At 48.4% G+C, this 16,609-nt stretch overlaps 1 protein-coding gene and 1 non-coding gene across 6 annotated transcripts in view; both read right to left on the bottom strand.

Moving 5' to 3' along the window:
• LOC138959186 (uncharacterized) overlaps positions 1-16,609 on the bottom strand; it is a 238,685-nt gene that overhangs the window by 56,957 nt on the left and 165,119 nt on the right. For all 5 annotated transcript variants that reach the window (XM_070330571.1, XM_070330570.1, XM_070330574.1 and 2 more), the window contains 6 exons: positions 14,500-14,636; positions 12,014-12,207; positions 11,082-11,209; positions 10,134-10,253; positions 9,511-9,651; positions 1,369-1,534 (listed from right to left, as the gene is read on the bottom strand). In XM_070330571.1, the coding sequence (XP_070186672.1) occupies positions 1,369-1,534; positions 9,511-9,651; positions 10,134-10,253; positions 11,082-11,209; positions 12,014-12,207; positions 14,500-14,636 (886 nt within the window). The remainder of the gene's footprint in view (positions 1-1,368; positions 1,535-9,510; positions 9,652-10,133; positions 10,254-11,081; positions 11,210-12,013; positions 12,208-14,499; positions 14,637-16,609) is intronic.
• Positions 7,727-7,845, bottom strand: LOC138960551 (5S ribosomal RNA). Its single transcript, XR_011454027.1, has one exon. It is a non-coding gene; the product is annotated as a 5S ribosomal RNA (ribosomal RNA).

The raw sequence follows: 16,609 nt of genomic DNA, 5'->3' as shown, positions 1-16,609 counted from the left end.
AAGCTTGACCTTGACCTGACCTACTTTTGAAATGGTAAGTTATATTTTCCTAGATCTTTTGTATGTTGTAGCGGTAACATAAAACTATCAAAAAAACTTCACAGAGCAAATCTTGCAATAATTCTGAGGTTCCTATGGTTGAATTCATAGAATGACTGGATAATCTCTAAGCTGGCCTTCAAAGGAAAACAGAGCACTGTAGTGCATTTACCTCTATGCTGGTCTTCAAAGGAAAACAGAGCACTGAAGTGCATTTACCTCTATGCTGGCCTTCAAAGAAAAACAGAGCACTGTAGTGCATTTACATCTATGCTGGCCTTCAAAGGAAAACAGAGCACTGCAGTGCATTTACATCTATGCTGGCCTTCAAAGGAAAACAGAGCACTGTAGTGCATTTACCTCTATGCTGGCCTTCAAAGGAAAACAGAGCACTGTAGTGCATTTACATCTATGCTGGCCTTCAAAGGAAAACAGAGCACTGTAGTGCATTTACATCTATGCTGGCCTTCAAAGGAAAACAGAGCACTGTAGTGCATTTACATCTATGCTGGCCTTCAAAGGAAAACAGAGCACTGTAGTGCATTTACATCTATGCTGGCCTTCAAAGGAAAACAGAGCACTGTAGTGCATTTACATCTATGCTGGCCTTCAAAGGAAAACAGAGCACTGTAGTGCATTTACATCTATGCTGGCCTTCAAAGGAAAACAGAGCACTGTAGTGCATTTACATCTATGCTGGCCTTCAAAGGAAAACAGAGCACTGTAGTGCATTTACCTCTTTGCTGGCCTTCAAAGGAAAACAAATCTGTCATTATTTCACCCAGACTAGCTACAACCAGTTAACTATTGGGGAAAAAGAAAAAGAGAAAGTGTCTTTATAAGTTTTCACAGAGAAGACAGGTACCATTGGTACTTTTGCTTGCCAGTGCATGTCTGAATTCACTTAGATATACTCACTTTGCTGGCAAAATCTTTTGGCAGTATAGTGCACTGTGCCTCAACGAATGGCAAAAACATAAACACTACATTTAATTTGTTTTTTTTCTTTAAAAGCATCTGCAGTGATGTTCACCACAATGTAAGACATTTTCTTCTTACCCCAGAGAAAACTACTGGAAACGTCAAAAAGACAATAAAACTAAAGAGAATAGAAACAAAAATGCAGTACAGTGGAACTCCCTTTATAAACCTCCAAAAAGCTAAGAAAATCAGGTCTTAAAAAGGTGGGAGTCTTAAAATGGAGAGGTGGTAATAACAAAAATGTAATAAAATCATGGTCTTAAAAAGGAGGAAGTCTGAAAAAAGGGGCGTTTCACTGCAATCCACAAGGACAAATCGACTTGTCCAAAGAATGGCACGCTCACACACCTGACTTGATAGAGGGTGAAAAAGGTTCCTGTTTCTCCCTTTTCCAGAAACTGGATCCACATGGTGATGGTAAAGCCGTCCCCTGTCAGGTGGAGAGGGTAGCCTAGGGCGGCCATGCTAGTCTTTTGTGGTTTCCAGAACAGCAGGTCAAAGCGACGGTCAACATCTGGCAACATTTCAAAAAAAGGTCTTGAGCTGAATGTTTATGCCTTAAAAAAAGAGAAAGATTTAGCGCCAGAAGGATGCATGACACCGTCAACCCTTCTTCCAATGTGTGTGTGTGTGTGTGTGTGTGTGTGTGTGTGTGTGTGTGTGTGTGTGTGTGTGTGTGTGTGTGTGTGTGTGTGTGTGTGTGTGTGTGCATGCCTGCGTACATCTGTGTGTGATTGTGTGTGGATTCTGTCTGCGTGTTTCTTTATGTCAGTCTGTAAGGCTTCTTTTTAAGCCTACTGTCTATATGATACTTACCGAGACAGTACTATTCTTGCACATTATCTATTATAGGCCGAAAAAATTGGACAAAACGCTGAGTGGGTACAATTATCTCCCATAACCATGCGCCACCGTGGATCCCAAGCACTGTCCGAGTGCTTCCCCCTTACAGGATGTAGGTGGCGCGTCCTCTTTCTTTATGAGCTGCAGACCCTCAAAAAGCCCATAACATATCAAGAGGGGAGGCGGGAGGGAAACTCTAATAGTACTGTCTCGGTAAGTATCATATAGACAGTAGGCTTAAAAAGAAGCCTTACAGTCAATATAACACTTACCTCGACAGTACTATTCTTGCACAGAATACCAGAGTGGTGTGAGGGTGATATGTAGAGTATTAAACTCCTTAATCAAAATCACTTAAATCCAAGGATTAAGATACCCAGGCAATTTTCGAACAGTACTACCGTAAAAGAAAATATACCCAAGAAACATACCTTAGACTGACGTGACCATGCTAGCAACCACTGCTGTGTGGTGAACTCAATGTCAAAGTCCAGGCCACTCAAAGCTTGAATACCACTGAGTCTACGGCAAGTGGCTAAAGCGATGAGGAACAATTAGTCTTAAAAATCAGCAACTTGATACTGATGCCTGCCAGGGGTTCAAACTCATTGCTACGCAGGAGTTTGAGGACCAGAAAGACATCCCCCTTGGGAAATGAAACCAGAGGTTTAGACACCGCTGCATTGCTAATACCCGAAAGGACATTAGCGATGAGGGAGGACCTGATCAAGTGTTCAGTTCTGCGACCAGTAGCGGCCGCAATCGTGGAAGCGATGGCAGATCTGTATCCAAGAAGAGTCTTAGAAGAAAGACTCTTCTTTTGATACACTTCCACCAGGAAGTTGGCCAAGTCCTGTGTTGAGGGATAAAGCGGCTTTATCCCCTTGGACAAGGCGAAGGTGGCCCAAGCTCTCCAGCGTAAGTCGTAGAGCTGATTAGTTGATCGCCTCTTAGCGTTCAAGGAAAACTCTACTGAACTCTTGTGCAATCCTAGTGCAAGCAGTTTGGAGCGCACAAGAGCCATGCGGTCAAGCACAGACTCTCTGGACGTGGATGAGGGAGGCATGATCGAGGCTGGAGCAGACCTCCCCCGTCCAGATCCAGAGGTAGAGGGTCTACGTGGGTGAGACCGCGAAGATCTGGAAACCACGGAGCTGTTGGCCAGTAAGGCGCGACCAAAATCAGTCTTGGTCGTTCCTGCAGATATTTTGCCAGCACCCTCGGAATCAGAGATGTCGGGGGATAGGCGTAAGCATCGAGGAGCCTCCACAAGAGAGTGAATGCGTCCAAGTGGAACGCATTCATGTCTCGAAAGGGGCTGACGTACCTGGGAAGCCGAGCGCTGAATCGAGTTACGAACAGATCGATCAGAGGACGGTCCCACCTTGCCCACAGACGCTGTAGAACGTTGTGAGCGATGGTCCATTCTGTGGAGAGAACCTGATCGCCCCGACTGAGAATGTCGGCCAGGGCGTTCAGTTTCCCCGGAACGAACTGGACTGACATCCGGACCTGATTGGTCTGGCACCAGAGCAGAATCTCCTCCGCCAACAGGGAGAGGGACCGAGAATTGGTGCCCCCCTGGTGGCGAAGGTAAGCTAAGCATGTGGTGTTGTTGTCCCCGTTGAAAATCAGAGGGGCCAAGGACAGGCCGAATGGGAGGGCCCGAAACTCGAACACCGTGCCCTCCCAAACGAACCGGAGCAGATGTCGGTACCCCGGGGCCACCAGGATGTGGAAGTAAGCATCCTGGAGGTCCCAGACATGGCCCAATCGTTTGGCCGGATGGCCAACCGGACCGACGAAGGGGTTTCCATCTTGAACTTGCACCTGTGAAGGTACAAGTTCAAGGTGGAGAGGTCCAACACCGGCCTGAACCGGCCGTCCTTTTTGGGGACGGTGAACAGGCGGGAGCAGAACCCCAGAGAAGGCTGAGAAAGGGGGTAGACCGCCTTCTTCTCGACCAACGAGTTCACCTCGTCCTGAAGAGCCTGCCATCTGGCAGGCTCTCGAGGAGGGGGGAACGTCCAAGGTAGAGCGGACAATGGAGGTTGTGACGACAGCGGTAGAGAAAACCCCGACCACACCACCCTCAAGAAAAACTGGTTGGAGACCAGTCTGCCCCACATGCCGCGGGCCCGAAAAAAGGGAACCGCCGGACGAAAGAGGGGCAACTTGAGGGGGCGTCAACGTAGGGCCGGGACTCACTGAAAATTCTGCTGGCGGGCAGGCGCAGGCTTGCGACCACCCCCCCTGGTGGTGCTGCTTCCCCTTACCTGTCTGAGCACCCTTCGTCTTGCTTGGGAACGCAACAGGCGCCTAAGAGGAGGAAGAAGGAGGCAGTGAAACTGGCTTCTTCTTCTTCTTCTGAGGCTGGGAGCTGGAGGTGACTGTAGCACTTCTCTTACTCCCCGCCGCCGTCGCCGAAGCAGCGAGGCCAACCATCAGAGAATCAGTGTTCCTCTGGCGTGTGGACTCCACCACAGAACGAACAGTGTCCGGATGAAAGAGGGAAGAAGGCTGAGGAAACGTGTTCCTCAGACTCTTCCTCATATCCGGAGGCACTATAGAAGTAGGCAGAAAATGATCACGGAACAGGGCCAATAAAGTGGACCCGTGTTCCAATGGCCAATTCTGCCGCAGACGTCACGCACGATCGCACGGCATGCAAAGCCCGATCCACTCGAACCGTGTCAAGGACCCGAGTGGAATCGGACTCTGCCCGATTGGGAGGGTCCAACAGTGTGGACAGCGTGCTCATCCATGTCAAGGCCTGTGATTGGGCCTCGACTGTGGAAGAAACGGTGGCCTCAAGATTGTGGAACGAAGCAGAGCTCAGTTCCACCTTCTTGACCGAAGGCACCTCCCCAACGAACACATCACCGTCAGCCCCACCCTAAACACTCGAAGTCTGGAAAGGGAGAGTTCGAGAGTCAAAGGGAAAAGGGAGGGACGAAACAGATTGGACACGAGGAAACAGTGGAGGTGCGCCTCCCAAAGGAAAGCATGGCACTGAACCCGCGTCCTCCCGAGGAACATAGGTCGCGTTTGCACGTGAATCTGTACTCCTCAGGCGATGTGCTGCCGCTTCCACCGTGGCACTTAGACTAGGGTGGAACGCGAATTGCCGGCGGCCGGATCGTTCATAAAACGAGCCGCCGGCAGACGCGGCGTGAGCCTCCCGCGCCCGGGCCGAAGCGGACTCAAAGGACGAGAGGGCGTCTCAGGGAAGGACGTCCTGAAACTGTTCAAACGTCCTTCTAGCTGTGCGAGGACGAGCCTCCTGCCTCTCGTCCTCAGACCCCGGGTCCAGGTCCTGTGTGTCAACACTAGACGACAGACGCTTAAGAGAGGCATCCGTGACGTCAAGACGCCGCGTGATGTCTGTCATGTACTGTTGGAAAGTACGAAGCATAGCTTCGGAAGTTCCATCAGAAACCGGCAAGGGTAGAGGTTCAGTGTTAACCTCAGGGCGACCCTGATCCTCCTCCCTATCGTCCTCCGACTCACTCTCCTCTTCACTTCCCGACAACTCCTCAAAAGCAGGAGTGTAGGGAGCTTGAGGGGGAAGAGCCGAAAGCGATGAAGCAGGCTGTGAAGAAACGCCCACAGAAGCAAGAGGCCGCGAAGACCCCTGCCCCAAAGACGAAACGTCTCCAGCAGCCGAAGGGGGAGAAAAACAACAACCCTGCGACTGTTGGGTCAGCCCAGCCAACGAACCCCCGCCATTTATAGACTGAACAGGAACCCATGGGGTCTGATCAGAAAAGAAATGGTCCGGTCCGGTCGGGGGTGCCGATCCGGTCCGGTAGGGTGGTCCGGTCCGGTGCCGTACCATCCGGAGGTCCCGTTCAGCACCGAACCATCGTACCCAACGAAGTGTTCGGGTGGTTAGGTCCGGACGTGGACATACCGTACCATCCGGACCCGTAGGTCCGGTGGTCCGGTATGGTCCGGTTCGGTGCCAGACCATCCAGACCAACAGAGGTGGTCGGGTGGTCCCGCACCGGACCATCCGGACCCGTAGGTCCGGACCCGTAGGTCCGGTACCATCCGGAGGTCCTGTTCGGCACCGAACCATCCGTACGCACAGAAGTGTTCGGGTGGTTCGGTCCGGGCGTGGACGTACGTACCGTACCATCCGGACCCGTAGGTCCGGTTCGGTGCCAGACCATCCGGACCAACAGAGGTGGTCGGGTGGTCCGGACCGGTCCGGTAGGGTGGTCCGGTGTTCCGGTCCGGTCCCGTACCATCCGGAGGTCCCGTTCGGTACCGAACCATCCGTACCCACAGAAGTGTTCGGGTGGCTCGGTCCGGACGTGGACACACCGTACCATCCGGACCCGTAAGTCCGGTATGGTCCGGTTCGGTGCCAGACCATCCGGACCAACAGAGGTGGTCGGGTGGTCCGGTCCGGACCGGACCACCGGTCCAGCACCGGACCATCCGGACCCGTAGGTCCGGTCCGGTCCCGCACCATCCGGAGGTCCCGTTCGGCACCGAACCACCCGTACCCACAGAAGTGTTCGGGTGGCTCGGTCCGGACGTGGACATACCGTACCATCCGGACCCGTAGGTCCGGTTCGGTGCCAGACCATCCGGACCAACAGAGGTGGTCGGGTGGTCCGGACCGATCCGGTAGGGTGGTCCGGTGTTCCGGTCCTGTCCCATACCATCCGGAGGTCCCGTACGGCACCGAACCATCCGTACCCACTGAAGTGTTCGGTCCGGACGTGGACCTACCGTACCATCCGGACCCGTAGGTCCGGTGGTCCGGTATGGTCCGGTTCGGTGACAGACCATCCGGACCAACAGAGGTGGTCGGGTGGTCCGGTACCGGACCATCCGAACCCGTAGATTCGGTCCGGTCCCGTACCATCCGGAGGTCCCGTTCGGTACCGAACCATCCGTACCCACAGAAGTGTTCGGGTGGCTCGGTCCGGACGTGGACATACCGTACCATCCGGACCCGTAGGTCCGGCATGGTCCGGTTCGGTGCCAGACCACCCGGACCAACAGAGGTGGTCGAGTGGTCCGGTCCCGACCGGACCACTGGTCCGGTACCGTACCCTCCGGACCCGTAGGTCCGGTGTGTTCCGGTTCGGTGCCAGACCACCCAGACCAACAGAGGTGGTCGGGTGGTCCGGTCCCGACCGAAACACTGGTCCCGTACCGTACCATCCGGACCCGTAGGTCCGGGGGGTCCGGCAAGGGCCAGAGGTACTGTCCCGCACCGGACCCTAAGGTCCGGTACGGTCCCGTACCATGGGTCCCGTCCGGACCAAACCCGGAGGTCAAGTCCAGTCGGGACCCGTGGGTCCGGTTCGATCCCGACCCGTAAGCCTGGAACGTTCCGGACCCTTGGTCCGGACCATCCGTCACCCGAACACCAGACGCTAAGGAATGGCGTGGGGTCAAGACGGTCCGGTCGGAGGTGTCGGTCTGAGCAACAGAAACAATGTTCCCGTCGCCCTGACCATTCGACAGAAGTACCACGTTCTGTCGAACACCTCCACGTCCAGTAACTAGTCGGCCGGAGCGTTTCAAGAGGGACAGCCACCAGTCACACGGACGTCAGAGGGAACCGTAGTAGCAGTGGTCGTAGGCACGAAGCCTGAAACCCCTGCCCCCACAGGACCGCCCTGAACGGGGTCAATTCGCATCCCAACCCCAGCGGGGAGGGAATTCAGAGACCCCGTCATCTCCTCCGATCTCCCCCCCCCAGGAGGCCGAAACTACTGTCAAAACAGCAGCAGACGACCCAGCGAGGGAGTTCAGAGGAGGACCCGTGTCCCTCCTGGCTTCCACAGCGGTGGAAACCGAGGAGGGCACAGGAGAGGCACCGGAAAAAGAAAGATTTTAATGCCAACTGCACCCGGTGTTCCCAGGCGGTCACCCATCCAAGTACTAACCGGGCCCGACGTTGCTTAACTTCGGTGGTCGGACGAGAACCGGTGTTTTCAACGTGGTATGGCCGTTGGCTGTCAAAACCTGAGTCTCTCCAGTAGCCCCTAGATCGGATTCACCAACCCCCAAAGAGGGTTGGGAATCGACCTGCCCCCGGATTCGAGCCAGGGGGGAGAAGGAAACCTTCCCCCCAGGCTCGAAACCGGGAGGAGCTGAAGCCTGAGACTGAGGGCCGGACAACGGCGTCGAAGGGGGGGAAGCCTGTTCCACTGAAGGAGAAGGAGAAAGAAGCTTTTTCTTTCCCCTCGAACTTCCCCGAACCTTCGACGGCGCAGCCCCGCCCGAAGTCCCAGGCTCAAGCCCAGCCTGTTTGAGCAAGCTCGCATTGAGCTTGCTCAAACAGGCTTTCTCCGCCCTCCCTCGCCGCAAACGCAAAGCGTTTGGGGAGGGAGAGTCGGAGCGCCGAAAGATCCCCTTCTCCGTGCGTAAAACATGACGCTGGGCGCCCGGAGAAGGGTTGCCCCCGGCAGACTCTGGTTCCGTAGAACCAGAGCCCAAAACAGGACGAGACATCCTACCTCGCCCTGTACGTACCCTTAAAGACCGAGAATTAACAAAATTCAAAGAAAATTTAGGTCAATACTCAAGTGAATGCGGCGAAACGAGAAGCAGACGACCGGTCACCACGAAGTAGGACGGGAGGCACGCCGAGTCCGCCACACAAAAACGGAGGCACAAGTTGAAGGAAACACAACGTAGCCTCAAGCCAGAAGTGGAATAACACACAATAATCCAACAGGTGATAGTCCACACAGAAAAGGAGCCTCTTAGTCCAAAATAATCCGGGAGCGTAGCAGAAACACAGCCGGTCTGACACGCGCGAAAAAAGAAAGAGGACGCGCCACCTACATCCTGTAAGGGGGAAGCACTCGGACAGTGCTTGGGATCCACGGTGGCGCATGGTTATGGGAGATAATTGTACCCACTCAGCGTTTTGTCCAATTTTTTCGGCCTATAATAGATAATGTGCAAGAATAGTACTGTCGAGGTAAGTGTTATATTGACTGCATCGATGCATCGCTGTGTCGATGCGTGTGATCTCTTTTGTGAGAGCTGCTTGCTGGTGTCGGTGCATCTGTTTGTCTGTGGATATGCATGCATCCATGTGACGTGTGCATGTGCTTGGCAGACTGGTTTCCTTAAATCAGAATGTTAATTTTTGAACAGTTGAGATCTCAGATCTGTCTACTCTCAATTTTAAATCTCATTCAGAGTTTACCATTTCTGTTATGTTAGTCCCCATGTATCGCTGGGGTATTATCCTAACTGATAACCTATGATGCTGATGGAACATTTAACAGACGTTTTTGCTAGAGAGCACACCGTGCCAGTAGAGCCAGTTTGTGCTGGTTGTTTTACCTTATGATTCTGATACTATAGCATATGATAAAGATCTTTACATATGGTTAAGTCGAAAATTTCAATAATAAATGTTCATTTGATTAATATACTTACCCAATTCTAATAAATGCATTGACCTTGATCTCACATGCTAGATGTCGAAAAACTACTCAAATTACCTGCCCTTGTAGGGTGGTAACCAAGCTAAAAAAAGACGCCATAGCCGTTGCTATGGCCTGACCCAGCCTGGTTACCCACAATACCCTGCGCGCCACGTGGGCGGCAGTATCCTGAAGAATCATTCGACAGAATTGGGTAAAGAATATGTCATTTAATTACCTTTGTCACAGTTTTCCCCTGCTTTGCCTACTGGGCACCTGCAGAAGTGCTGGTTGACCATGTCAATGCATGTGCTGGTTGCAGGGCACATGTTGGACACACAGTCGTTGATGTTACGATCACAGTACCTGCCCGTGTAGCCTGTTCAGAAAGAGAAGATTGCATGAGTGCTGGTTGCTTTACCATATCATTCTGATACTATAGCATATGACGCCATGAAAATGCATATGAAATATAATCTTGTTAACAAAGATACAAAATTGTAAGGAAGCAAGACAGGTCAAACTGCCAGTACCAATATAAGTCATACTAACATTACCAATATACACTGAATAATAACAGGGCAAGAAAGAAAAAAGTAAGAGGATCGAGACAGAAACAAGGGCACCTGCAGAAGTGCTGGTTGACCATGTTAATGCATGTGCTGGTTGACCATGTTAATGCATGTGCTGGTTGACCATGTTAATGCATGTGCTGGTTGACCATGTTAATGCATGGGCTGGTTGCAGGGCACATGTTGGACACACAGTTGTTGATGTTATGATCACAGTACCTGCTCGTGTGAACAAATCTATGAGACGAGAAGAAAAAGAGAGACGGGGAAATGCCATGAAAGGACTAACCTGCAGGACACTGGCAAGAGAAGCCCTCTATAGAAGAGCTACATGTTGCACCATTCATACACACTGGGGTCCTGCTGCTGCACACATCTTTCAGCAACTCACAACCCTTGCCCGCATATTCTGAAAGAACAAGAAAATATTACATACAACAGCTGCCAAAAAGACGGTACTTGAGGAGGGAGATGATGTATTTGACAAAATGATACTTAAGGATTAAAAAGAGTCTCAAATGGTGGGGTTAAAAACGGCCATGCACGTAAAAACCCACTCATGCAAAAAAACGTCAGTGTACAGGGGAGTTTCAGCCCATGAACGCAAAAGAAGAAGAAAAAGAGTCTCACACTGGCACAGTCAAAAGTTTTCAACATGACAAAACCTACTTGAAGGTACCTTCCTTTCCGACTATACTGTCTTCTAGATATCCACAGATCCTTTTAGGCTTTTTTTTTTACCTCGGAAAGAGCATCTTTTAACTTGGACACATACAAAAAAATCTAGCAGCTCTCTGTGCTGTGGACATTTTGCTGTTGAGTTAATTTCGTAACTGACACCCATGTCAAGCTTCAAAGTTAATTCAGCAAATAATTCCTATCATGCACATGAAGCAGCCGAGCTGTAGAGTTCTGGTATGTGTCCAAGTGGGTTGATTGTACAATCAAACCTGCCCTGGCAGCACCTCTTGATAATGACCACCTTCCCATTTCAACCACCCCAAGGATATCCGAAAAGGTTCTCTCCTATATGATTCACCTTTCCATTAAGACAACCTATTTATGTAGGTCCCTTGCAAGGTCGTTATAGACAGGTTTGACTGTATTGACTGAGCAATTAGACACTCTGGTCAGAAATTCACCACACATGACAAACACACAAAATGTTTATACACATTAGATAAGTCAACATTAGAGAAGCTTTCACAGGCGTAACTGAAGGGACATACAAACCCACCTGGAGTACAGTCGCAGGATGCAATGCCCTGGCGTTCAGAGCAGTTGCTGCTATGGATACAGGGGTTGGCGTTGAAGCAGATGCTGGGAGCATTGCTGCAGGTCTTGTCAAATGTGTTGGGCTTGCAGCTGCAAAAACAACAATGCAAGTGAACACTTTCTCCTTTCTCTCATATCATTTTGAGTTCAAGCACAGACATAGGTAGGACTTGTCCCATCCCTTAATACAACTGTGTATACTTTGAATCTTTCTTTCTTTATTTGGTGTTTAACGTCGTTTTCAACCACGAAGGGTTATATCGCGACGGGGAAAGGGGGAAGATGGGATAGAGCCACTTGTCAATTGTTTCTTATTCACAAAAGCACTAATCAAAAATTTGCTCCAGGGGCTTGCAACATAGTACAATATATTACCTTACTGGGAGAATGCAAGTTTCCAGTACAAAGTACTTAACATTTCTTACATACTGCTTGACTAAAATCTTTACAAAAATTGACTATATTCTATACAAGAAACACTTAACAAGGGTAAAAGGAGAAACAGAATCCGTTAGTCGCCTCTTACGACATGCTGGGAAGCATCGGGTAAATTCTTTCTCGTCCCAACCAATATGGGACTCCCCCTAGCCCGCGGGGGGTGTATACTTTGAATGTTTTTTTGTTTTTTTTTCTTTCAAAGACTATTGTACCCTATGTGCATCGGTCCTTGATAGCCATATCGGTAGTAGAGACGTTAATTACCAACCAACCAACCTTGAAAGGTTCTCTAATCCCAGGAGTGTCCTCTTATCAGAAAGATCTAACCATCAAATTACCAATTCCTGCAACATATACACTCAAATCTGCGATGCTGTAACTCGAAAACCAGTTCTTCACTCCATCAGGTCAGAGACATTTAGTCATTCTAAAGAGCTGAAACAGCGCACTATGTACCTGCAGTAGAAGTCGTCGAAGAGGTTAGAGCAGTCGGCCCCATTCTGGCATGTGGCGGGGTTACACTTCTGCTCCACAGTCTCACACATTTGTCCAGTCCAGCCCGGTGTACAGTTGCAGGTGAAATTGTTCTGCTGGTTTATGCACTGGCCTCCGTGTCTGCATGGCTGGCTTTCACACTCATTGATGTCCGTCTGTAGATATGTGAAATGAATAAAGGAACTAGACATTTTATCTCACACGCACACACACACACACACACACACACACACAAACAAACACACACACATACACTCAGGCACGTGCAACACATGCATGTACACACACGCACGGACGAACGTACACCCCCACACACTTGTACACACACACACACACACACACACACACACACACACACACACACACACACACACACAGGCAAACAAACCTACATACACACGCACAACATATACGCAAACAAACCCACACAACACACACACATACACACGCAAACAAACCCACACATACTGTACACATACACTCACTCACAAACACATCAACACCAACATACACACAATGTTATATGTATCCTCTGCTTAACACTTTCGCGACGGGAGGTGAATAAATCAGTAACAGCGCTGACACGCCCATGGACGGGATGTGAATTTTTCAGTAACAGTCATACAAGGTAAACGACTCGTGATTGCTTCTCGGTTTTTGAAGCTTGCAATAAATTGAGTTGTTTCTCTTGATACACGTGACTTCCTTTTCCGCCCTGATCAAATTAGTGCAGATTTGCGTGGTTTTTTCGAACAAAAAAACTGAATCGAAGGCGAGCCTTGTCACGGGAGGAGATTCTCCGGATGTTGGATCTTGAGGATCCTGTAGATCATGATTCCGACGTGTCGTTTTCGTCTCAAGAAAGCGATAATAGCAGTGATAGTGAGGAAGAAACAGTCCTGTTGTTGCTAGTACGAGTCGGCAAACTACACGTGGCAGGGGTGGTACTGCTAGACGCACATGTATCTCGGAATTGTGTAGGTGCTAGGGGGCGTGGCAGTACTGATAACAATGGCTGGCTGGAGCCTCCTAATCCTTTTGGAAATGTTTATAGGTGTACAGTTGGTACTTTGTTGTGAAAATGTGACTTATATTCAATATGGATTACCTGGACATTATTTGGTGAGTGTCACAGTTTTGTTTCATTTGAGTCAGGATGCTGTGAGTGAATGCGTGATTTGCTTTTTTTCTTGGTACTGTCTCCTTATTTCTGTGTACAATGTTAACAATAATTATTTCAGCTAATTCATAGGTTTTACACCTTGTTTGGTTATAACATTATTTATAATGCTTTCTGTTAAAAAATAACTTTTAACAAGAAGGGCAAAGCCCATACGACTCACATGCTTGACCTTGACCTTTAAATGACCTTGACCCTGAAGGTCAAGGTCAAATAACTAAACCTAGCAATGACATCATACACTAAGAACTGCTTTACACATTTTTCCTACCAAAATACATGTGACCTTGACCCAAAGTCATCCAAGGTCATGCAACACAAAGCTGTTAATTCAAGACATAGGAAGTACAATGGTGCTTATTGGCTCTTTCTACCATGAGATATGGTCACTTTTAGTGGTTTACTACCTTATTTTGGTCACATTTCAGAAGGGTCAAAGTGACCTTGACCTTGATCATATGTGACCAAATGTGTCTCATGATGAAAGCATAACATGTGCCCCACATAATTTTTAAGTTTGAAACAGTTATCTTCCATAGTTCAGGGTCAAGGTCACTTCAAAATATGTATACAATCCAACTTTGAAGAGCTCCTGTGACCTTGACCTTGAAGCAAGATAAACCAAACTGGTATCAAAAGATGGGGCTTACTTTGCCCTATATATCATATATAGGTGAGGTATTCAATCTCAAAAACTTCAGAGAAAATGTGAAAAATGTGAAAAATAGCTGTTTTTTAGACATTTATGGCCCCTGCGACCTTGACCTTGAAGCAAGGTCAAGATGCTATGTATGTTTTTTGGGGCCTTGTCATCATACACCATCTTGCCAAATTTGGTACTGATAGACTGAATAGTGTCCAAGAAATATCCAACGTTAAAGTTTTCCGGACGGCCGGACGTCCGGACGTCCGGACGTCCGGACGGACGACTCGGGTGAGTACATAGACTCACTTTTGCTTCGCATGTGAGTCAAAAAAGCAGTGGAAAAGAAAACACACACAAAAAAAGTTCAAAAACACAAATTATCCCCCTTTCACCCCCCTTTGATAAAACAAATCGCGTGACAAACTTATAAATAGCACGACTGAACAGGGCATCCATTTTTTAATTAGTACACAACATTTGGTGTTGATTGGACTTAATTCAAGCTTGCTAGACAGATTTCTTTACAGTTACTGTTTTTTTTAAGTTTCTTGGTGGCAAGCTTGGGCAGGCAAGACGTTAACGCCGTGGCAATGCTAGTCACAATAGTGTTAAGAGACACACCTCACAGCGTTGTCCAGTGTAGCCAGGACTACACACACATTGGTATCTGTTGAGGTGATCTAAGCATTGCGCTGTACGATCAAGTGAGTTGCATGGGTTGGTGGCACAGTCATTGACATCGATGTCACAATTCACTCCTGTGGAAAGAAAAGTTAAATCAGTTAACATCAACACTTAAACATGTCATTTGCTGAAAAGAGTTATCCTCTTTACCTATGTATTTCAAACATTAGTTTCCTTTCATTTTTCTCTCTTTCAAGAATTCTGATCTGCATTCCCTCCTCATTCACTGGTACAAACACACACACACACACACACACACACACACATGCTTGCACTTATGCATGCACTAATGCACACACACACACACACACACACACACACACATACACCCACTCTCTATCTCTTGGAGTCTCTCTCACATATATACAAACAGAGAGTGTCAGTCAGTAGGTCTCAAACACACACACACACACACACACACACACACACACACACACACACACACATACAAGAAACAAGCTTCCATCCTTGTCTAACAAACCATACTTTCAGCATGACAACTCTGGTCATTAAGCCCGTTACTAACCACAGCCAAACAAAGCAAACTGGGTTCGGCGAATGTTACACCGTGCCTTGTTCGGTGTACTAACTAGCCGCGAATGTTTTGGTGACACCGGTCACATGATCAAGAAATATCACGTGAGAAGACTTGTGGTCGTTGACAGCGTTACAGCTGCCATTATTGTCACTCTTTAAGGATGAAGATACACAAAGATTAAAGGCACAGTAAGCCTCCCGTAAACCATCACAGATACTGTCAGGCTTTTTTCATCAAGACAAGATCAATACAATTCGAAGTTTTGAAAGTTGTAAAAAAGATAGCCCAGAAGCAGGTCACGAAAGGTCGTGTCTCAAAGCAGACGATTTTTCTGCATAGCGCTCGCTTTCTTTGAAGCCAGCCGCCGCTGACAAGTTCGTGTGACTTGCAGCCGTTTGTTGCGTTTTAGAATCAGAGGTACACAATAACGTGCTATTGCAGATACAGCCAGTTGAGTTGCATTGAAATCACAAACTGACGACTAAATTGTGAAAAAAAGGAAAGTGGATCACACGGGTTCACGATGGCTCAGGGGTTAGATAAACCACGAAATCTGGTGTGTGGTTTACGCGAGCTAAATAGCAATTCAAACAAACTGTTTCAATTAAAGCTATTAAATGCTATTGCAAGTGTGTTCCATAAGGTTAGAACTGCTTATTTCTTTCGAATACATCACCTCAATTTAACTAATAGGAGTTACCTTACTTACGAGTGCTAGACTGAGAAGCGTCCTATGTTACCAGTACTAGACTGTAAACAAGGTCGCTAACTCTAGATTTCCGTCGGTATACCATTTAGGGGAGTAGTCTCCCTTTGTCGGTAGTACCTCTCTGCGCATGTGCCAATGCCCATAATCCCCAGTTTCAATTTCTTGCTACGGGGAGCTAGACGTGTATTTAGACCTTTCCCGTCTAAGAAGACTTCCTTCACAGGAACTACAACATTCACCTTCAATCACGGTTTGGGCTTTCCTTTTTAAGGGCGATTACTACGCCCGTATACATTCAATGATTCATCACGTTGAACAACGTAACGAACCGTGAAAATGAAAGTGAAACGGCTTAAAAATGTAACAAAGTTACTTGGTCATAAGTAGAACTAGAAGGTACTTCAATCATCAATGATACCTTGTTGACACACAGAGCCTAACAGGCTCCGTTACTTGTCTTTTTTAACTAGTGAACATGCAATTGAACGACAACTATTCTTTACTCAGTCGTTACGAATGTCGAACAGATATTGACAGCGGTTGGACCGGTTTCATTGGCGCAATAGAACTCCGCGAACGATAACTTACCTTGCCGCTTTCAATGGAAAGCAACGGCAGGTCACCCTACACATCAATGTAGGAATACGAACAAGACCTTCAACTTCGAAATTACCCGGAAGTTTTTTGCGTTTTAACAGCTTTTTATCGACTACAGCGAGGTTTACCATGCGCGTTATCCCGACCGGAAGCGCATTTCTGATCCGAATTTTTAGGCGTACAAAGTACCGAGCGCCCGCGAA

The sequence above is a fragment of the Littorina saxatilis genome, linkage group LG2 (genome assembly GCF_037325665.1).
Source record: "Littorina saxatilis isolate snail1 linkage group LG2, US_GU_Lsax_2.0, whole genome shotgun sequence".
NCBI lineage: Eukaryota > Metazoa > Mollusca > Gastropoda > Littorinimorpha > Littorinidae > Littorina > Littorina saxatilis.
Note: the sequence above shows the minus strand (reverse complement) of the source record. Positions and strands in the feature narration are given on the sequence as shown.